This window comes from Bolinopsis microptera, chromosome 3 (genome assembly GCF_026151205.1).
Source record: "Bolinopsis microptera isolate Bmic1 chromosome 3, MBARI_Bmic_1.0, whole genome shotgun sequence".
NCBI classification, from domain to species: domain Eukaryota; kingdom Metazoa; phylum Ctenophora; class Tentaculata; order Lobata; family Bolinopsidae; genus Bolinopsis; species Bolinopsis microptera.
In genome coordinates, this window is record NC_087074.1 from 14,997,946 (window position 1) to 15,022,053 (window position 24,108).

The 24,108-nt window shown below is 40.4% G+C and overlaps 3 protein-coding genes across 3 annotated transcripts; 2 read left to right on the forward strand and 1 right to left on the reverse strand.

Moving 5' to 3' along the window:
- Positions 1–6,655: 6,655 nt before the first annotated feature.
- Positions 6,656–11,856, reverse strand: LOC134813226 (uncharacterized). Its single transcript, XM_063820915.1, has 7 exons — positions 11,788–11,856; positions 10,695–10,805; positions 7,838–8,019; positions 7,539–7,683; positions 7,185–7,305; positions 6,897–7,015; positions 6,656–6,751 (listed from the first exon to the last, which is right to left on the reverse strand). Exons 1-7 carry the CDS (start codon positions 11,854–11,856, stop codon positions 6,656–6,658), a joined length of 843 nt encoding a protein of 280 aa, XP_063676985.1.
- Positions 11,857–15,020: 3,164 nt separating this feature from the next.
- On the forward strand, positions 15,021–17,152 carry LOC134813064 (matrix metalloproteinase-15-like). The gene has a single exon (XM_063820740.1). The coding sequence runs from the start codon at positions 15,081–15,083 to the stop codon at positions 17,073–17,075; it is 1,995 nt and encodes a 664-aa protein (XP_063676810.1). The 5' UTR covers positions 15,021–15,080; the 3' UTR covers positions 17,076–17,152.
- A 1,453-nt stretch (positions 17,153–18,605) lies between these two features.
- Positions 18,606–23,753, forward strand: LOC134813063 (uncharacterized). Its single transcript, XM_063820739.1, has 2 exons — positions 18,606–18,778; positions 18,946–23,753. The coding sequence occupies exons 1-2, from the start codon at positions 18,691–18,693 to the stop codon at positions 22,803–22,805; spliced, it is 3,948 nt and encodes a 1,315-aa protein (XP_063676809.1). The 5' UTR covers positions 18,606–18,690; the 3' UTR covers positions 22,806–23,753.
- Positions 23,754–24,108: the final 355 nt, after the last annotated feature.

Consider the following 24,108-nt stretch of genomic DNA (forward strand, 5'->3'; position numbering starts at 1 on the left):
CTCCTCTAGAACTTTCTCAGCTTCTGCTACTCTCTCTGTTCCTCTAGAACTCTCTCAGCTTCTGCTACTCTCTTCTGTTCTCTAGAATCTCTCAGCTTCTGCTACTCTCTTCTGTTCCTCTAGAACTCTCTCAGCTTCTGCTACTCTCTCTGTTCCTCTAGAACTCTCTCAGCTTCTGCTACTCTCTTCTGTTCCTCTAGAACTCTCTCAGTTTCTGCTACTATTTTCTTTTCCTCTAGAACTCTCTCAACCTCTGCTACTCTCTTTGTTCCTCTAGAACTCTCTCCACCTCTGCTACTCTCTTCTGTTCCTCTAGAATACGCTCAGCTTCTGCTACCTTCTTCTGCTCCTCTAGAACTCTCTCAGCTTCTGCTACTCTCTTCTGTTCCTCTAGAATACGCTCAGCTTCTGCTACCTTCTTCTGCTCCTCTAGAACTCTCTCAGCTTCTGCTACTCTCTTCTGTTCCTCTAGACTCTCTCAGCTTCTGCTACTCTCTTCTGCTCCTCTAGAACTCTCTCAGCTTCTGCTACTCTCTTCTGCTCCTCTAGAACTCCCTCAGCTTCTGCTACTCTCTTCTGCTCCTCTAGAACTCTCTCAGCTTCTGCTACTCTCTTCTGCTCCTCTAGAACTCTCTCAGCTTCTGCTACTCTCTTCTGTTCCTCTAGAACTCTCTCAGCTTCTGCTACTCTCTTCTGCTCCTCTAGAACTCTCTCAGCTTCTGCTACTCTCTTCTGCTCCTCTAGAACTCTCTCAGCTTCTGCTACTCTCTTCTGCTCCTCTAGAACTCTCTCAGCTTCTGCTACTCTCTTCTGCTCCTCTAGAACTCTCTCAGCTTCTGCTACTCTCTTCTGTTCCTCTAGAACTCTCTCAGCTTCTGCTACTCTCTTCTGCTCCTCTAGAACTCTCTCAGCTTCTGCTACTCTCTTCTGTTCCTCTAGAATACGCTCAGCTTCTGCTACTCTCTTCTGTTCCTCTAGAATACGCTTAGCTTCTGCTACTCTCTTCTGCTCCTCTAGAACTCTCTCCACCTCTGCTACTCTCTTCTGTTCCTCTAGAATACGCTCAGCTTCTGCTACCTTCTTCTGCTCCTCTAGAACTCTCTCAGCTTCTGCTACTCTCTTCTGCTCCTCTAGAACTCTCTCAGCTTCTGCTACTCTCTTCTGTTCCTCTAGAACTCTCTCAGCTTCTGCTACTCTCTTCTGTTTCTCTAGAACTCTCTCAGCTTCTACTACTATCTTCTGCTCCTCTAGAACTCTCTCCACCTCTGCTACTCTCTTCTGTTCCTCTAGAATACGCTCAGCTTCTGCTACCTTCTTCTGCTCCTCTAGAACTCTCTCAGCTTCTGCTACTCTCTTCTGCTCCTCTAGAACTCTCTCAGCTTCTGCTACTCTCTTCTGCTCCTCTAGAACTCTCTCAGCTTCTGCTACCTTCTTCTGCTCCTCTAGAACTCTCTCAGCTTCTGCTACTCTCTTCTGCTCCTCTAGAACTCTCTCAGCTTCTCCTACTCTCTTCTGCTCCTCTAGAACTCTCTCAGCTTCAGCTTCTCTCTTCTGTTCCTCTAGAACTCTCTCAGCTTCTGCTACTCTCTTCTGCTCCTCTAGAACTCTCTCAGCTTCTGCTACTCTCTTCTGCTCCTCTAGAACTCTCTCAGCTTCTGCTACTCTCTTCTGCTCCTCTAGAATACGCTCAGCTTCTGCTACTCTCTTCTGCTCCTCTAGAACTCCCTCAGCTTCTGCTACTCTCTTCTGTTCCTCTAGAACTCTCTCAGCTTCTGCTACTCTCTTCTGCTCCTCTAGAACTCTCTCAGCTTCTGCTACTCTCTTCTGTTCCTCTAGAATACGCTCAGCTTCTGCTACTCTCTTCTGTTCCTCTAGAATACGCTTAGCTTCTGCTACTCTCTTCTGCTCCTCTAGAACTCTCTCCACCTCTGCTACTCTCTTCTGTTCCTCTAGAATACGCTCAGCTTCTGCTACCTTCTTCTGCTCCTCTAGAACTCTCTCAGCTTCTGCTACTCTCTTCTGCTCCTCTAGAACTCTCTCAGCTTCTGCTACTCTCTTCTGTTCCTCTAGAACTCTCTCAGCTTCTGCTACTCTCTTCTGTTTCTCTAGAACTCTCTCAGCTTCTACTACTATCTTCTGCTCCTCTAGAACTCTCTCCACCTCTGCTACTCTCTTCTGTTCCTCTAGAATACGCTCAGCTTCTGCTACCTTCTTCTGCTCCTCTAGAACTCGCTCAGCTTCTGCTACTCTCTTCTGCTCCTCTAGAACTCTCTCAGCTTCTGCTACTCTCTTCTGCTCCTCTAGAACTCTCTCAGCTTCTGCTACTCTCTTCTGCTCCTCTAGAACTCTCTCAGCTTCTGCTACTCTCTTCTGCTCCTCTAGAACTCTCTCAGCTTCTCCTACTCTCTTCTGCTCCTCTAGAACTCTCTCAGCTTCAGCTTCTCTCTTCTGTTCCTCTAGAACTCTCTCAGCTTCTGCTACTCTCTTCTGTTCCTCTAGAACTCTCTCAGCTTCTACTACTCTCTTATGCTCCTCTAGAACTCTCTCAGCTTCTGCTACTCTCTTCTGCTCCTCTAGAATACGCTCAGCTTCTGCTACTCTCTTCTGCTCCTCTAGAACTCCCTCAGCTTCTGCTACTCTCTTCTGTTTGAGTTCCTCTAGAACTTTCTCAGCTTCTGCTACTCTCTTCTCATTCTCACCATTTTAGGTATTCTTTAAGTTGTGAAAAGCGTCTGGCTAAGTGCGAAGTGTGTGACGTTGCGCTTTGTGTGCTTTGTTTTAAGCCTTATCATTAGTTAGAGTAAAAATCACAAAACCTGACAATTTTCGTAAAATTCTAGTAAATTGGTAAATGGAATTATGATAGTAGTTTATAAGTATAGCTATTCCCACCATCATGATTTGTTTAGTGTACCACTTAAATTTTGTATGGTATTGTTTAAATTTTATTCAGCCATTCTGACAAGGGCTTTTAGTTTTATTATCTGACCCTGAGTTTCTGTTTAATTAAGTAACATACCTCCAGAAGTACACTATTCATTAAACCCGTACTTTTAAAAGTACATTATTTATTAAACCCGTGCTTTTAAAAGTACATCATTCAAATATGATGTACTTTTAAAAGTACGATGCAATGTTCCAAAAACGCAAGCTCCAACAATGAACTTTTAAAAGTACGGGTCGAAAAAGCTATAAAAAATATAAATTTTTTCAAAATAATTATTGCACTGTCGGAGTTGGTACCTCAGTGCTTAGGAAACAAAATTTCATCAAAAAATTCGAACGTTTAGAGTTGTTGGTATTATATGGGTTAAGTATGGCTACTTCGTGAACCAGGAGAAATCTTGCTTAATCCTGAAAAATCCCGAACATTTACATACAGCTCAGGAAATATTTTCCGATTGCAATATAGATATCAGAATAGATGGTCAAAGGCATTTAGGAGCTGTGCTGGGGACGCCTGAATTCAAGGATACCTACATTAACAACCTTGTATGTGAGTGGAGTGATATGCTAAAAAAGTTAGTACAGTTTGCCAAATCACAGCCTCAGGCAGCCTACGCTTGTTTTACGCACGGTGTCCGCCACAAATTTACATATTTTATGAGGACACTAGATATCAGCTCTTATATGGGCCCTCTTGACAAAATAATCACTCATGAGCTTATTCCAACTATATTTGGTTGTCCAGTATCTCCTATACACCGAGAGCTTATGTCATTACCATTAAAGAACGGAGGTATGGGAATGCCACAGTTGGAGTATCTAGCGAAAAGAGAACATGCTGCATCGCTTTTGGTAACCCGGGGACTGGTAAATTCCATGAAAGGAAAATCTCTTGCTACAACTGACACGGAATCGAGAGATGAGCTTCAAGATATGTTAAAACAGCGTGTTTTGGAATATAAAGAACAACAAGAGGAGATACTTAAAAAGGTTGACAAGAAGACTGCAAGGATTTTGGAGCAGATTAGCGAACCAGGGAGCTCAAATTGGCTCTCATGTCTACCACTAAGAAAACATGGTTTCGTTCTAAATAAATCTGAATTTAGGGATTCTATCAGATTGCGATACAACTTAGATCTGGATCGTTTACCTTCACACTGTCCATGTGGAAAAACGTTTGATGTGAACCATTCTCTAAATTGCCATCTTGGTGGCTACATCATTATCAGACACAACGAAATTAGGGATTTTTTAGGAGGCTTGTTGAAGACGGTTTGCTCGGACGTGGAAGTTGAACCTCAGCTTCAAGAACTAGAAGGAGAGCAGTTCACAAGGTCTTCGACACTTACGGGTGACCAGGCGAGACCGGATATAAAAGCTCGTGGTTTCTATAGGGCAGGCCAAGTGGCTTTTTTCGATGTTAAGGTAATTAATCCTAATTCTAATTCCTACCTTCAACATTCGACAAAGAAAGTCATGGAGAATGCCGAGAAACAGAAATCCAGATGTTACAACGAAAGGATTTTAAATGTAGAGCACGGATCATTTGCTCCATTAATCTACTCAGTGACGGGTGGCATGGGACCGCAGGCTAAGACGTTCGAGAAACTACTATGCAATAAACTTGCATATAAACAAAAACAGAATTACAACGATATTATTAATTATTATCGGTGTAAGTTATCTTTTTTAATTAGAAAAATGATTTTATTATGTATAAGAGGATCTAGAAAAACCTCAAATAGAACTGTAGAATTATCTAACATGGATGATTTAGAATTTAACTCTTTCGAATCGAAAGTTAATTAATTTTTTCAGTCCCATGGACTGGTTTTTATTTTTGACAATGATGATATTCATTATATATAACCTGTAATACTATTCTGTATATATCTAATTTCGTTTTCCAAAAAAAAAGTTTTAAAATGCTGGTTATACCTTACATTTCAGTTATCTCTCACAAATTCGTTTCAAAACTCATCTTTTCGCAAATTTGTATCCTTTCGAAATTTTCTTCGAAAAAATGTCAAAATCTGGCATATCAGACGAAATGAGAGTAGACATGGTCAAGCTTTTCTATGTCAACGGAAGTAGTTGGACTGCTGCTAGGAGGGCACTTTCAAAGAAATACGGTAATGCAGGCAGGAAAATTCATCTTAGGACTATTCAGCGACAAGTGACGAAATTTGAGAGAGAATTGACTCTCAGAAGGAAACCAACAGGTGGGGTGCAAAAACGGCAGTTAATGAGAAAAACATCAAAAAAGTCGACCAAATCCTTGACAAAAGCCCTCGACGTTCTGTAAGGAACATCGCTAAGAGAACTAAGCTATCTACCACAACCGTTTGGAGGATCTTGAGAAAGGAGTTAGGCAAATACCCATACAAAATTCAGATGTTGCAAGAACAGACGGCAGCCAACAAGCAGCAAAGAGTGGACTTTGCCAAGCAATTTGCTAGCAAAATTGAGTCTGATCAAAACTTTTTGAAGAACCTTATTGTCTCCGATGAAGCTCACTTCCAACTATCAGGGTGGGTTAATACTCAGAATGCCCGAATCTGGTCAGATAAGCAACCCTATGCCACCGTGGAAGGTCCAAAAACCAGAGAAAAGGTGACTGTTTGGATGGGCCTCAGTTACCATGGTGTCTTCGGACCCCACTTTTTCGAGAATGAAGAAGAGAAGGCAGAGACGATAAGGACAGCAAATTACATTGCTATGTTGCGTGGAAAAGTAATCCCAGTACTTAAAAGGAAAAAAATACTTGATTCCTGTATATTCCAACAAGACGGGGCCCCTCCACACTGTTCGCACGAAAGTTTGGCTTGGCTGAAGGAGCATTTTGGGGAAAGACTGATATCGAGGAAAGCTGAGTTCAGCTGGCCTCCCTACAGCCCTGACCTGAATCCGGCTGATTTCTTTTTGTGGGGCTATCTGAAAGAACGTGTCTATTCAGACCCAGTCCCACAAACAGTAGATGAGCTAAAAAACAATATCAGAAGGGAGGCTAAAAAGTTAAAAATTGACATGGTAAAACGTGCAATAGACAATATGCTTCCGAGGGTTCAAAACCTTCTATGCAGAAAGGGGGCTTGGTTCGAAAAATTGTTAAAATATTAGATTTATTTTTGTTATGTATTTTAAAATGTAATAATTTGTCTAGAATTTAAAACAAAAATTATACCGTTTGTCTCATTTTTAGATTTTGAGAGCCATTCAAAATTTGGACACGAGTCTCGAAACACCCTGTAAGAACTGAACGTATCTTGCTGTAACATGAGAATTGAGAAATGATACACGTTGTTAGTTAGAAGATATATTACTCACTTTACCATACGCTAATGATTGAAATAGCTTTAATTTCAACGAAAATTAGTGAAAATTCATGTCGATTTTTAGCAGAATCTTGAAAAAGCAACAATTTTTCGAACGTTAAATCCACAGTTAAGTCTGGTGTGACCTGTGAAGTAATAGAAATGTGTTTAATTGTTTGTCAAACTAACATTATTAGCTGAACAGAACAAACGCGTAAATAAATCAATATGGACGAACAGAAGTGTCAATAGGTACGAAGAGCCAGCAAAATTTGTCGCTAACTAGTAACTGTTTTAAATTTCTCAGTCAGTTGGTCAGTCAGTCACTCTGTCACTCGGTCGGTCAGTCGGTCAGTCAGTCAGCTCTAAAAGTTACCTATCGATTAGAAGATGGCTCAGGAGGTGAGCTTCTCTGCTGGACACCTCATCTGTCTGCCGAGAGTTCTGGCCTTGGTGTCAGGTAGGAACTTTGCATCGTCACGGTTTACAACCTGAAAACCCAAAACATATTTAAAACAACAATTTTGTGATCAGAATCTTTCGACTTCAATAAAAGCTGGATCTAGATACAAATATACGATGATTACTGTTAAAATTCCATTGCCATTCTGGTGTTATAGCCTATAGGTGAGCTACCTGACCGGAAGGCTGTATAGCGATGGGGTACTTTATAAGATGTGAAGTAGTTGAGAAGTTGTCGCTGATAAACAACTTCCAGTTTCTATTCGCTATCTTATTCATCTCACGTACACATCCTGTAATAAAGGTGATATCGATACGGCAACTTTATAAGTTTATAATATTATGGAGTATACAATTAACCAATTCTCGTTAATTTCATTCTCTAAACCACCATTTCATCGACAAAACAAGTTATGTTTCCTTATCAGAGCCTCTAGAATCTGATCTATTATAAATATCAACTCTTACCAATGCGGTGTGGACGTCTAAAGGAAGGGTTAGATGTACCCGTATGCTCGGCCCACAGCGACAATCGGAAATTGTGCACTTTGCCTTGTAAGTGTGGTTTGTCTTCTATATTTTCCTGCAGTGCAAGATATCATCAAGTTCGTTAGAACAGGCAGATAGTCTTGGGGTGATCCAGAAGGAAAATTGATTTATTTTGGGCTAAAAGCCATCAACTATTCCATTTTCATTACTTCATTATAAGATTATACTCCGGCAACCGAAAAATGGCCTCTAAATTTCGATATTTGAGTGTATTTCTACAGTGATTTAGAGTATAGTGACGACAAAAGTAAGTTAACTATTCCAAACCTGGGTATGATGGGGCTGCCAGGCTCCTATCGCTAGCTCGGTGTTCCTTCTACCACTCAATGACCCCTGGGACACACCGCCACTACTCAGTAAGATATACTCATCATCTACCACCAGTACACTCCCACAGATACTGATCATACCCCTGAAAGGAGTTGTCACGTGAAATGAGGAGAGGAGTTACGAAGTGTAGTCAAGAGAGGAAAAGTCACCAGTAGTGAAGCTTCTAGGTTATAATTGTTTTTTCGTTCAGTAATTAGTGTAAACCGTCAAAGTACATCTTGTAATACTACACTAACCGTCTTGTCTTTGCTGCCGACGGTACATTTATATCAGTCAGATTCACCCTGGAGCCAGGTTCATATCTAACTTTTGATGCCAGAGAGTAGAAGTTAAGGTAGTCCGTCACTTTAGCTCCCACGGGACCCTTCTTAGAGATAGCCTTAGCTATCATCTTGTACATCATATCGATCGTTTGGGACTGAAAGATGTTCGATTTTGATAAACTGTCGAGATTTATATGATTTTCATTTTGATTTTGTAGTCTAGACTAAATCTAACAGAGGTTTTGTCATTGCTAAACATTTGGGTTTTATTCTCTTTATTCTCTTATTATGCACAAAATAGAAACACGATTGATAATGTTATCAAATTTATTAGACAAGTATGTATATTCGTAGTCAAAATATCAAAATGTTTAAAATAGGTAAAACGTTTAACTTGAAAGAGGTATAATATGATAATCCCTACTCAATAGGGACACCGAAAGTTTCCACCTTGAGGTACACCTGAATGACCAGCGACACAACAACAACCACTTGGTTGACCGCCAGCACCAGCCTGGGACTCATATCGTAAGCGAACTGAGTGAAGGACATGCCCAGCACAACTGTCACTCTGCCCACCATATACGCCAAATGGAAACTAAAACCCCGGACCTTGGTGGGAAAGTGTTCTCTGATCAGTACAAGCGGAACACAGGTCAGCATGTTGCTGAGCCCCTTCAGACACATCAGTAGGACCACGAGGTAACCTCTACTCCCACAGATGTGCAGACATGACAGCACGATAAAAGTTGAAACTGTTATAAACGCGTTCGCTCCTCGTCTGCCCATTGAGTCCAGGATATATGCTAAAATCAAGCTACTGATGGGCTCGCTCAGACCAACCATCCCCATGTCTAACAAAACATTCTTTTCAAAGACACAGCTCTGATTCCGAGACACGGTCACGGGTCCGCAGTACTGCTCGTTCAGGAACCTGGGAGACGAGAAAGATACACTGTTGTACACGAAACATGAAAGCGCTAAAAGGTTTATTATCAGTATCAAGTCGCTGGTTTTTCCGGTCTGTTTTAGAGTTTTGAAAAGTCCACGTATTGAAGTTTCGTCTGGTTGTTTCCATTTGTTTGATTCCAGAGCTGTGTCTGCAATATTTAATCTCCCACTCATTTTCGTACCACGGCCGTTCCATCTATGAAGAAAATTAATGGTATTTTCTGCGCTTTCCAATCTGTTGCGATAAAAATCGTAACGAGGTGACTCCTTAGCGAGAACCACCAAAAGAATAACAGGTGAGCAAACAAGAGCAGAAAAAGAAAGGAACCCCCTCCAACCGAATACCTCCAGAGTACAATAAGCTATGAGACTAGTAAGGACGGACCCCACTCCCCACGCTACCCCAATACCAGACTGAGCCATGGTCCGGTGGGAGATGGGAGCTACCTCCACTGGGTATATAGCAGCTGCTGGGGTGCACAGTGCGATGGTAGCACCTACCAGTACCCTACACAGAAAAAGTTGGTAAAAGTGCTGGGACCACAGCCCGGAGAGGAGACCAAACCCTGTCATACCCACAACTCCAGCTAACATAACGGGTTTCCGGCCGTACTTCTCAGCAACATTAGAGAAGTTAAGCGCAACTAGGAACTGTCCCACAACGCTGGAAATCTGGAGGCAGGTCATGCTGGCTGTGGAGAGGTTCCACTCGCATCTTAATATCAGTCCGACTACAGCTAGAACTGTTACTTCAACTGCTTCCAGGGATATTATAGCATATGATGTGATTAGGAGAAATCCAGTGCCAAGACCGCATCCTGCTTCTTCAATTGCTTCGTTAATGTCCAAATCGTTATTGACGCCTTCTTTTGCTACATCAATAAGATGATGCTGAGAATTGTCTCTCATATCATCAGATGAAAATGAGTTACTGCGAGTGTGGCCATCACTGCAGCTGTGCATCCTCAGGATTACTTCAGTAAAGTTTGAAGTTTTTAAAAGACGTTCAGACTTCTGATAAGTTTCATGACCTTCTAATGTAATGTATCTTAATTTAAAGTACTAGCATAATAATAATACATATAATATATGAATAATGTATGTATAATGATATGATACCCAGAGAAAGTAATTAGTAAGAAGTGGTTTAAGATCATGTTCAAATGCAGTTTTACGGAAGAAGTAAAAATTTGCCTCTCCAAACATAAAGATATTTCACGGTAGAAAATATCGACAAAATCACATCAAACATAACAGTACTTTCTTATATCTTATGGACGACAGTTCACTATACACTATACAGTATACAAGGCACGACTCCAAAGCAATGTTGAGGCAACCTCACTGAATAAAGTTATGTCATGTGACACAGGCTTAATTATAATAAAGAACTTAATAAAAACTGTGTACAATGTGTACAATGTGTACAATCTTACAATGTGAACAATGTGTACAATTTATACAATGTGTACAATGTGTACAATGTGTACAATGCGTACAATGTGTACAATGTGTACAATGTGTACAATGTGTACAATATATACAATGTGTGCAATGTGTACAATGTGTACAATGTGTACAATGTGTACAATGTGTACATGGTACTTACTGTAAGTTTACACTTTACATGTCCCACTATATTACATAAAGTGAACGTCCGGATTCCGGAAATACCTAAATTGGTGATAAACAACTGAAACGAGGCCGAAATTTGTATCTGTACCAGATACAACTAAACCAAAACAAAACCCAAAATAATTATGATAAGTTATTGGCGTACCCGTCCTTATGCGCGGCGCTCTTTTCGATATCCTGCATTATACGTAAGATAAGCGAGCAATAGACTAGTAAGCTAGGTAAGTGAAATGGTAGCTCCTACCTGCCAGAACAACATCTCCTGAACCTCGCTGCTAGCCGGATCCCCAGAGGGATGGAGGGGTAGGACTATGTACACTGCGTACCTGTTACCGTTCAATATCTGCTCACATATCTGCAGAGTACAGTGTCAATATTTACATATGTACTACCATTATTTTATTGTAAATTATTAAAAATTAATACCTTGTCAAATATCTTGAATTAAAATCTCGCGTTTATTAATATAATACACTAAAACTTCTCTATACCAGGTTCTTCGCATTTTGAGAGTTTGAGGAAACGACAAATGCACTGCATAGAAACAAAACCGGTATCGAGAGGTTTGCATAATTTCGATCCCGCTTCTAATTCCCATGGGATATTAGCTTTAAAGAAAGCGAACTATAAGAACATCATAAACAAGGAACTGAAACCGAGGGGTATGACCAGCACAGCGACAATATAGGTGTCCTGTTACAATTTAGTGAACATAATGGAGGGACGCAAATAGTCTACCTAGATATACTGCTTCCAGTACCTTGATGGCGACCTGTTTCACTCTCACCGATCTCACTGATTTGTCACTGGTAAAAATTTCAGTCAAAACCGCGAAATTTCGGTCAAGGGGACGGCAGAAAAGCTCCTCTTCAAAAATCTTCGAAATTTTTTTAAAATATTCTGATGATTTTCCGTTTATCAAAGCTTTCTTTGGGAATAGAACTTTGAGTACCTCAATCGTGTCTTGTGCCATCCTCAGTGACCTAATAAGATCATTCAAGAAAAAGTCAATCACAACAGTGAAATTTGGGTCGCGGAAAGCTGAAACTCAAAATGTTCATCGCATCAAAGTTTTCTCCGGATATACTGCTTCCGGTACCTTGATGGCGACTCATGTGTCACTCTCACCGATCTCACTGATTGGTCAATAGTAATATAACAATTTCAGTCAAAACCGCGAAATTTCGGTAAAGGGGACGGCAGAAAAGCTCCTATTCAAAAATCTTCGAAAATCTCTTTTTTATTCTGATGATTTTCCGTTTATCAAATTATCTCATAAATCATGAATATAAAGAACCCAGCTTGTTGATAGAAATATAGAAAATGTCTGAACCGACCTTGCTGACAATCTCCAGAGCTACAAGGTGTCTGTCTTTTGGGGTGTCTCCTCTCCAGCTCCGTCCCATGAACTGGCTGGTTTCCAGGTACAGAAACACGTACGACCTTCTGATATGGTGTACTAGCGCTCTGAAACACAATGTCGATGAAAACAGGAACCCAATTCTCAAAACAGTAACTCAAAACAGATTTATCAATCTACCGTATATAGTATCTACGTGTTACTTTAGCATACAGAAATATTATAAATCATATATCATAGTTCTGTAGGTATGAGTTCTTTTACAACATGATTTTTATTGTTACTAAATTTATGGTCTCCTTATTTATGAGTCACGTTTTAGCCGTACTAACTTTAGCCGATAAGATATCACAAGATAATCCATATGGTCTGTGATTTTGTTTATACTGTAATTTCTGATACCAAACAATAATTACCGGATGGCAAAATCATAGAATTATAACATGCCTTGTTGTAAATATTTAACAATAACTGCTATACGCTTATATGTTAACCCATTAGGGACGATAGGGTCGTTTACGACCCACCTTTTCTAGAGGCTATAGAGGACAAACCATAATACTAAACGCAACGAATCTTTCGCACATATGCTCAAAATTTATTGGGCTACATTATTGACTTTCCAGTCGAGACCCAATTAATCACTAACAACTAAATAATTAGGCTAATTAGTCGTCATAATTGGAAAATATTTCACTTTACTTCTTGCCTTGATTGGGACATTAAAACTTTATGTAGGCTTATTTTGTTGAGGACAAAATAGTTGCGGGCAACGATTTCCTTGAGACATATGAAAAGCCCGTGATAATCAGATGTTCACAAACAGAGCTAGACGCTGTTTACTAACTGCGGTCGCATACGACCCACTCGTCCGGGTCGCAAACGACCCATCACGGTTTTTCGGCTTTAACTTCTGAAACAAAGACGTTAGGATAAAATAAAATAAAAAGCATAAGTTAAAAACATATGGTCAATACTGTGTAACTCTAACTTTTTAAAAATAAAGAATTTGGGTCATTAACGACCCACTCGGCTCACTTGCTTATTACTACATATGTCCATGTAACTTCTTGAATTCAGCCTAAAGCATGACATCATAAGTTCAAAATCGCCTCTCAGCAAGTGATAATCATCATAAACTGCGAAAAATCGGTTAAATGGGTCATTAGCGACCCACTAGGACCACAAAATTGATTAATTAAATATAATGTTGTCAAACTTTTACAAATATTAGTATAAAAACATGTTATATCTTGGTCATTACTCCTGTACGTTGATTTAACTTTTAAAATCGATCAACTGGGTCAATAACGACCCACTCGGAAGTTGAACCACCTCATCAATTATTATCAGTATCATGCTGTTCCACCATCAAGAAAGACACTCGTAGGTCTTAATTCCACGCAAACCACGGGTGGCTGACTACTAGCCCTTCTAAGATCCAGGGCCAACTGAAGGGCCGTCATCACTCATCAAAGAGCTGCGAGAATAACACTACTGCATATGCCTGGAGTTGCGTCCTGACTAATACTATGGTGCGTGGAAATCTGTACCGAAAGGACCGTGGCCGTGCCGCAAAAGAAAAGGAATCGGCCCTCGTTCCTAACTTGCTAAGTAATAGCCATGCTGTTGTTGTTGCTTATTAGATTCTGTTACCTTTTTCGTCAATTTCGAATCTTGGTAAACGACCTGCTACAACCCACCGCTTGAGACCCAGGGTCCCACGGTGATCAGATCATGTCACTCAAGAAAAATCCCCTGAACGAAGTATACGAGATATCATGTAACCTTGGGTAAATACTGAAAGACGAGTGGTCAAATTGCATATTCTAATCCAACATGCCAATCTGTTTTTTTTTCATTCCTAGAAAGTACGAGAATAACTAAACAACTGTTGCATTCAGATGGCTACATCTACAGCTCTGTGAAGAAGGACAAGGTAAAAGCCCCCCCCCCTCCCCCATTTGGCTGGCGGTGCTGCAACCTGCAATCTCTCAGACAACTACCTCGTTGTGGGTAACAAACCCCGCAACAACGAGGCAGCTTTCAAAACGAAAACAAGTATTACGTAATCGGCCGAGAGGGAGGGGAGTTTCCAAATGATTACGCTTGTGTAATTTTGACATAATAGCTATGTGGTGGGGGGGGGGGCGTAAAAATTGTCCAATAAATGATTACGTTATATATGAACGGCCCCTAAGAAGTAAAGAAAGGGAGCTGCGAAGAGAGTAGATGCAGCCATCTGAAATCTGAATCCAGCAGTTGTATAGTTCTTCTTGGACTTTTTAGGTATCGGGAAAAGATAGGCACGTTGTTTGCTGTCTCACGACATTACGGTCGTATACTAACAGCTGATAAACTCACCTACCTATCAATCCAATTCTGCCCATTATTCGTCAGTCATTGGGTGACGTGATCTGCAGATTACCGTGAGACTCCAGATTTCAGAAGGGCTAGTAGTCAGCCACCCGTGGTTTGCGTGGAATTAAGACCTACGAGTGTCTTTCTTGATGGTAGAACAACATGATACTGATAATTAATGTCGTGGTTCAACTTCCGAGTGGGTCGTTATTGACCCAGTTGATCGATTTTAAAAGTTAAATCAACGTACAGGAGTAATGACCAAGATATAACATGTTTTTATACTAATATTTGTAAAAGTTTGACAACATTATATTTAATTAATCAATTTTGTGGTCCTAGTGGGTCGCTAATGACCCATTTAACCGATTTTTCGCAGTTTATGATGATTATCACTTGCTGAGAGGCGATTTTGAACTTATGATGTCATGCTTTAGGCTGAATTCAAGAAGTTACATGGACATATGTAGTAATAAGCAAGTGAGCCGAGTGGGTCGTTAATGACCCAAATTCTTTATTTAAAAAAAGTTAGAGTCACACAGTATTGACCATATGTTTTTAACTTATGCTTTTTATTTTATTTTATCCTAACGTCTTTGTTTCAGAAGTTAAAGCCGAAAAACCGTGATGGGTCGTTTGCGACCCGGACGAGTGGGTCGCATGCGACCATAGCTGTATCTTTTAAAGTAAACGAGATACAGATTAGCTTTTTTGGATATCTCATTTTTGCTGTAAAGTGACCTAGTGTGTTAAACGGCATCAAAATCGACAAACTTTAAAACTCGTCGTCCCTAATGGGTTAAACGTTATTAAAACAATTGTTTACAACATGTCATGTGCCTTACAACTTTATAAACCACGGAATCATAATCAGCCGAAATTATTTTGATATTGTGTTATCAATCTCTGATGATGTTGCTAATTTTTGTCTCCTGCCTCATTGCTACGTTGACAAGTGGAACAGTCTACCTATCTAACCGTGATGCGTTAGAGCACTTGAAAAAAATGGGATTCCTATCCAAATACGTCAAAGATATCACACTTGGATTTGGGGAAAGGAGCGCGGGTAATTTAACCATGCCCATCAATGCAACCCTAGATCCCAACGAAATTTTGTTCTTTTCTAGGAGTCTGATTCATGATGAACTGAACAACTGCAGAACTGTCCTTAACTACTTAAATGATTTTGGGTACCTGGACGGGTACACACGTCTCAGAGACGTGCCAGACTCAGCAGCATTGTCCATGATAAGCACTAAAGATCTTCAAGGAGCCTTGATCTTGTTCCAGTCCGTTAACTCAATGGCTAAAACAGGGAGGGTTGATGATGAGGTCCTAGCGAAGATGAAAATCCCTAGATGTGGGGTCCCAGATGTTGATCCAAAAGATCCGGGTTACAAGACTTACCAAGGAATGGAAACGTTCCAACTGAACGACATCAAACCATCGAACAATGTTATAGATACACACACCATGACGCATAGAGGGAGTAATGGCAATTCTTTCAATAACCAGTCCACCAACAAAGACTTAAAAAATAACTTCATAGCCTTGGACAAACGCTATGAGACCACGAAAGAAAACTGGGCAGGAAACAAACTTACTTTCTATTTCGAGAACTTTAGCGACACACTCGAGCATCACTCATATACCGAAATTATAAACGCATTTGAAGTTTGGACTTCAAGTATTGAACTCTTCCTCTACGAAGTGACCGACACCAGGATCGCAGACGTCAGGATTAACTTTGTGAGTAGGGACCACGGTGACAATTACCCATTTGACGGTCCTATTGGGGTATTAGCCCACGCTTTCTATCCTCCTAACGGAGAGATACACTTCGATAATGACGAGGAATTCACTAGATTCTCCACCCGAGGAGTGAATCTACGGTCTACAGCGATCCACGAGTTTGGACACACTTTGGGCTTGCGACATTCCATGGAAAGGGACTCGCTGATGTCGCCATATCATACTGAGTACAAAAGGGAAATTAATCTTCAAGAAGATGACTTAGCTGGAATATCGAGGCTATTTAAATTAGGAAAAGGAGCTGTTTACACTGCTGATATGCTAGAAGCAAAACAATATCAAAAGGTATTAATGAAACAATTCGACAACCCGCAGGACCATCAACCTTTTGCTGGAAACTCATCCTGTATCGAGCGAATTGATGCGGTGATTAAGCACCCTTGTGCACAGACTCTTTTCATGTTCGCAAAAGACCTTTATTACAAAATAGAATCGGATAAACTTGGTGATTTAGTTGTTGCGGAGGGCTATCCAAAGCACATATCTGTATGCTGGGATGGATTGGAGGACAAAATAGATGCTGCTTATGTAAACGTATCTATATCAGCAGCGTTTTTCTTTAAAGGTGATAGGTATTGGAAATATGATTTCACCAACAATACAATGTATCCCGGTTTTCCAAGAGAGAACTTACCAGATGTTCCCAAAAATCTCCGTGCCACCATGATGATGGAAAACACCGTATATTTCTTCACAGAAGATAAGATTGTAACACAAAATATGACAAATGGCTCTATAAAGACGATCACAGATAAGAAGTTTAATGTTGACGCAGCCTTTCCCCTCTTGGCAAACGGCTACTTCGGAACCACACACGGGAGCAGCTACTCTGTCTACAGTTCTAAGGATATGGGAGCAGTTCGAGTGTATCATGGCCGGCCTCTGTCATGGGACTACGGTTTACCAATGTGTGTGGACGACTCGCAAAGTCGCAATTTAAATCCCAAGATGAAGCCTTTCTGCGATGCGTACGCCTTGCTCGCGTACACCGACGCAAACTTGGACATCCCACCAGAGTGCTACAGTCTTCTGAGGCAATTCCCTGTAATTCCACCGGAGAAGATAACGGAATATTATCATTCTTTGGAATAGAATTATTGAGTAAGGGCTGAAATAAAAATGAGTTGTTTGAACTAATTTGAAACTCGTAATTAGTGTAATTTCTTTACCCACTTTATGGAAGTGATTGTACGATTTATTATTTACGATTTAAAATATACTTAACCATGACATAGCTACTTAGTACTTATATTGTGTATTATCCTTTAAATATTTGGGTATCATTGCAGTTATCATCATGCAGTTTATGTTTTCTATTTTTATAAGATTATCCAGATTAGTTTTAAAACTTCGACCATTCTAGCACTATAATAACACTTTAGTTGTGTGTTTTATTTGTCCCAAATCATCTAACTTATTAAGTAACAAAATTAATAGTATATAAAACAGGATGGGCAAGAATTCTCTAACCAGGCTCAATCCTTGAACAACTCGCTGATTTTTGTCAGAATTACAAAATAGTTATAGATATGGGTGTAACTTAGTATCCTAAGAATGCTGTACATAATAAGCTGTCTGTGTACAGTGTACAGTGTACAGTGTACAGTGTACAGTGTACAGTGTACAGTGTACAGTGTACAGTGTACAGTGTACAGTGTACAGTGTACACGGAGATGAATGATAGGCTTGTTCAACGGATGTCGGATATGAAATATTAATGTTTATAAAGCTTCAGGTGCCAACAAATTATCGCATCACTTCTATGTTTCAAAGCTTTAAATTATATTAGCTTTCTTGTCCCCCTTATATTATTAGTTTGAGAAGCTGTAGAATTACAAACAGCCGATATTGTTCCACATTACCACTGTCAATTAATTGCAACCCAGGGGAGACTTGAGGAATTCAAGTGTTACACAATTTAAACGTGCATTCCTGAGATGCCAAAAATGTCAAGTCTAAGAACAATAGCCCTCCATGGACCTTACATCAATCTTCTCGTGAGTGTCATTTAGCATTTCTTGATGATGTTTTTGATGTTGTTAATTTTATATAACGAGAGTAAAACATAATTTTTTCTCATTTTCTTTTTATATGAGCTGCAGAAACTTTAGATGCAGTTTGAATAGCAGTTGTAGAATCGACCTTCTTGTTGCTAATATTGGTGTATTATGCAGTTCTGGATAAACCTCCGTTACAAAAGAGAAAAATTTACTCGATTTTTTAAATCAATTTTCTCGAAGCACATAAATTGTTTCATTTGCAATTAATACTTAATCCTTCTTGTACAATAAGCGCTTTTATCTTATCCATCTTTCGATTGATTTTACACGCGTTTTTTTTTGAGAACTTAGTCCATGTTGCAGTCCTGAAACCGGCATGATAAAGATCCAGTCGTGGCAAGAGGCCATTTCGGTTTTCTCTGAGACATCAAAATTTGACAATCTTGTCATGGTGATTCCCTTCAGGATTTGATTTTGATACATATCTGACTAATCTAGTAATTTCGTTTGCATCTTATGACTTGCTTATTTCTGAGATATCGTAGATTTTAACGAACAAACAATCACACCTATTTATTACAAATAACATTAATCCCAGTTTATTAACTCGATCAATTATGATAGGTTAATAGGTTAAGGTTGCCTCGAGAAGTTTGCAAGATGGGAAGGTTAACTATATAGTGCCTATACTCCTTCTTTGCATCCTGATGGAACCTGTGGAGGCCGAGGGAGACTGTCTCACTATAATTGCAAAAGACTTGGAACGCAACAGACTTGGAACCTGTTTAGAGCACGGTTAGATTTAGAGTTTTTTGGGTAAATTTGTTAAATCTAATTAAATGAATTTTATGATGTGTTACGGAGGATGTCTGCCGCAACTGAAGAACCAGATATTTCAAACTAAAATAAAGTTTTACAGAAATTCAAATCATTATGACGTGACCGGATATAATTCCTTCCAGGATTCAAGACACAGTTGGAAGGATGTGTAACAGCTGATACAAATTACCAAATGAAAGAAGGAGAAAAAGATAGATGCGAAAGGATCGAAAAAAGACTAATAATATGTAATTTTGTCTGCAAGAGAAAACCAACACTACCAAATACGAAACCACCAAAACCAACAACACCAAAGCCAATACAACCAATGCCAACGAAATCTCCTACAAAACCAAAGCAACCAACACCAACCCAACCTAAGCCAACACAACCTAAGCCAACACAACCTAAACCAACACAAGCTCCAGCAATACCAAAGCAACCAACACCAACACAACCAAAGCCAACGCAAGCTCCAGCAATACCAAAGCAACCAACGCCAACACAACCAAAGCCAACACAAGCTCCAGCAATACCAAAGCAACCAACACCAACACAACCTAAACCAACACAACCAAAGCCAACACAAGCTCCTGCAATACCAAAGCAACCAACACCAACACAACCTAAACCAACACAACCAAAGCCAACACAAGCTCCTGCAATACCAAAGCAACCAACACCAACACAACCTAAACCAACACAACCTAAGCAAACACAAGCTCCAGCAATACCAAAGCAACCAACACCAACACAACCTAAACCAACACAACCAAAGCAAACACAAGCTTCAGCAATACCAAAGCAACCAACGCCAACACAACCAAAGCCAACACAACCAAAGCCAACACAAGCTCCTGCAATACCAAAGCAACCAACGCCAACACAACCAAAGCCAACACAAGCTCCTGCAATACCAAAGCAACCAACACCAACACAACCAAAGCCAACACAACCAAAGCCAACACAACCAAATCCAACACAAGCTCCAGCAATACCAAAGCAACCAACACCAACACAACCTAAACCAACACAACCAAAGCCAACACAAGCTCCTGCAATACCAAAGCAACCAATACCAACACAACCTAAGCCAACACAACCAAAGCCATCACAAGCTCCTGCAATACCAAAGCAACCAACACCAACACAACCAAAGCCAACACAACCAAAGCCAACACAAGCTCCTGCAATACCTAAGCAACCAATACCAACACAACCTAAGCCAACACAACCAAAGCCATCACAAGCTCCTGCAATACCAAAGCAACCAACGCCAACACAACCAAAGCCAACACAAGCTCCAGCAATACCAAAGCAACCAACACCAACACAACCTAAACCAACACAACCTAAGCCAACACAAGCTCCAGCAATACCAAAGAAACCAACGCCAACACAACCAAAGCCAACGCAAGCTCCAGCAATACCAAAGCAACCAACACCAACACAACCTAAGCCAACACAAGCTCCTGCAATACCAAAGCAACCAACATCAACACAACCTAAACCAACACAACCAAAGCCAACACAACCAAAGCCAACACAAGCTCCAGCAATACCAAAGCAACCAACACCAACACAACCTAAACCAACACAACCTAAGACAACACAAGCTCCAGCAATACCAAAGCAACCAACGCCAACACAACCAAAGCCAACACAACCAAAGCCAACACAAGCTCCTGCAATACCAAAGCAACCAACGCCAACACAACCAAAGCCAACACAAGCTCCTGCAATACCAAAGCAACCAACACCAACACAACCAAAGCCAACACAACCACAGTCAACACAACTAAAACCAAAGTTAAGTCTTTCCGAGGTGATAGCTGCATGTTCCCACCAGAGCACTAGTTTCCCTGGGGCTGATTTCTTCAACAGAACCTATGCAAACCTTGAAGAGTGTGCAAAGGATTGCCTAAGAACAAAATATTGCAAATCTATAACGTTCAAAACTGTTAGCAAAAACTGCTACTTGAACTCGAAGGCTGGGGGAGCCTATGGACCAATACAACAGTTAGATGCCATAAGTACGAACATGGAATGCAACAGAGATAAATTAGATCTGAGTTGTGCTAAGGAAGGTATGTCGTTTGTGGGGGCAGATCGTGGGAGTCTGGTGGTTCGTAGTATGGAGAAATGCATCAACTTTTGTCGAGATACAGAAGATTGCAAATCTTTTTCGTATAAGAGAATGGGTGGCCGATGCCTTCTCAAATCTAAACGTGGAGGTTTTAGAGGAGCAAAGATGATGGCAGGATATACCAGTATGAATATGGAATGCGACAATAGTGAGGTTACAAATCTAGATTGCTTAAGAAAGGGATTAAACTTTGATGGAGCAAATCTAAATAAGCTTGTGCAGGCTAATGAGGAAGAATGCGTAAAAGAATGTAGAGATACAGAGGGATGCGTAGCCTTGACATTCCGAGAGTCTGATAAATTGTGCTACCTCAAATCTAAGCGTGGTGGTGCAATCGGACCTACAGTAGCAGTTGGATACAACAGTATGAACATGAAATGTGATGACAGTACCCTAACCTACTTGGATTGCTTGAGAAAAGGATTGAACTTCGCTGGAGCCAATCTAAGGAACCTCATAGTGGCTGATGTGAAAGAATGTGTTAGGCTTTGCAGAGACACTGAGGGATGCGTAGCCTTGACTTTCCAAGAATCTGGAAACAATTGCTACCTCAAATCTAAGTGGGGCGGGGAGTATAGACCTGCAGTAGCAGCCGGATACAACAGTATGAATATGAAATGTGATAACATTGACTTTACCAACTTGAGCTGCTTGAGAAAAGGATTCAATTTTGCTGGAGCTGATCTTAGGGAATACACAGTGGCTGATGTAGAAGAATGTGTTCGGTTATGTCCAGACAGTGAGGGATGCGTAGGCTTGACTTTCCGAGAGTCTGATAAACGGTGCAACCTTAAATCTAAGCGTGGTGGTTTCATTGGACCTATAGTGGCAGTTGGACATAGCAGCATGAATATGGTATGTGATAACAGTCCCGTAACCAACTTGGACTGCATTAGAAAAAGAATAAACTTTGCTGGAGCCGATCTAAGGAACCTCGTAGTGGCTGACGTGAAAACATGCGTTAGGCTATGTAGAGACACTGAGGGATGCGTAGCCTTGACTTTCCGAGAATCTGATAGACGCTGTTACCTTAAAGCTAATCGTGGTGGTTTCATTGGACCTATAGTGGCAGTTGGACATAGCAGCATGAATATGGTATGTGATAACAGTCCCGTAACCAACTTGGGTTGCTTGAGAAAAGGATTTAACTTCGCTGGAGCCGATCTAAGGAACCTCGTAGTGGCTGACGTGGAAACATGTGTTAGGCTTTGTAGAGACACTGATGGCTGCGTAGGGTTGACTTTCCGAGAATCTGATAAACGGTGCAACTTTAAATCTAGGCGTGGTGGTGCAATCGGACCTATAGTGGCAGCTGGACATAACAGCATGAATATGGTATGTGATAACAGTGCCATAACCAACATGGGTTGCTTGAGAAAAGGAATAGACTTCACTGGATTCGATCTAAGGAACCTCACAGTGTCCGATGAAAGAGAGTGTGTAAAGCATTGCAGAGACACTGAGGGATGTGTAGCCTTGACCTTCGGAGAGGTTCATAAAAGATGTTACCTCAAATCTAAACGTGGTGGTGTGAATGGACCCGCAGCAGCGCCAGGATACAACAGCATGAACATGTTTTGTGATAATAGTAAAGTTTATCTGAGATGTGTACAACTGGATTACGAATTCCCCAGGAATGATATGAAACGTCTTATCTTACAAAACCTCGTAGCTTGCATAACAATTTGCAGAGATACTCAAGATTGTCTGTCGGTGTCGTACAACGAGGACACAAATTACTGTACCCTTAAGAACAAGGAATTCGACTGGTGGGAGGAGATGTTTTCTGCAAATGTTAAAAGCATCAATCTGGCGTACTGTATTAGACCCCCCATGAGTAGAGAAGTACTTACTTGAATTACTAGACTTCGCAAAGACGACCACCGGACACCTTCACAAGTCAAAACTTTTCTTTGATATGACAGGGCCGGATAGACTTGGAAAATAACTGGAAACCCAATCAGTATATACTTCACTAGCAATCTAGAGATAATATTGCTGGGATTTTATGCAACTGCTGCTTGGCTTTTAATTTCTCTTGCAATAATTTCGGATGGCAATAGGCTGATTAGGATTTCTTTGCTTGTGGCGTTGGATAATACTGAGAAACTTTAGTTTTAGGAGCTCCAAGTTGATTTCTGATGGACCTGTAGAATTTAGATAGGGTGTTTGAGAGGGAGCAGAGTTGAGAGATTTTGGTGAACAGCTTTTAGTTTGTTTTTCAACTTTATTCTTCTTCAAACGTGATGGGAACTGAAAATATGACTTCATCACCGATACAACATGTAGAATTACGGAGGGCCAATCGGACGCAAAGTCGTAATTTGAATCCCAAGATGATTCCTCTCTTTTTATCGTTCATTCGACTAGAATAATTGAGCGGGCAGAAATAAAAATATAGACATATCGCTCTTTAGGCAATTCTAGTTTTAAATGGTTGTCGTTTATAATATTAATGGATCAGTCACGTTGCTGAAGTTAAGCAGATTCGGATCATTTTAAAGTTAGGATGCGCGGCTACTGCAGCCTCCACTTAACCGACGTGTTGGATCTGTTTAGATTAAGTTGCATCTTAATAGGGTGTTTAGACATGTAATTTGTTAAATTATCATTATTCTAAATGAGACTAAAGCTGATTTTATGATTTAACTTAAATCAGACATTGCTACTCAGTGGATTATCTTTTAAATTTGAAGATTTGTTTATATTAATATGAATATTTTGATAAAAGTAGCTTTTGATATATTTTAAAAGCTGAAACATGTTAAAGAATTCGTTTGATCACAATCTATTAGTCCAATCTCGAAATCGACCTTTTAATTGTATCTGATTGCATGTGTATGTATGGAGAATTTCAGATTTCCATTCCATTTCCATATGATTTAGCACAACAGCAGAATCTGTAGTAGGTGGTTTTCTCGTTGTCCAAGATATCAACATCCTCAGCTACTACTTCGTTGCGGATGATATTTTCGCGATCGTTCCAGCCACCATCACACTCGAAGTTGTAGAAGTTTCCAACAGTTTGAGTGTAGGATGTTGCCTTTCCAGTCAAGCCAGAAATTGCAACCTCGGCCTTGCAAGTGCTTCTGTCGGTAAGCTTGCATTGGTCGGAACACTTTGCTCCGTTTTCTTTGGCGATAACAGAGTTAGACCAGGG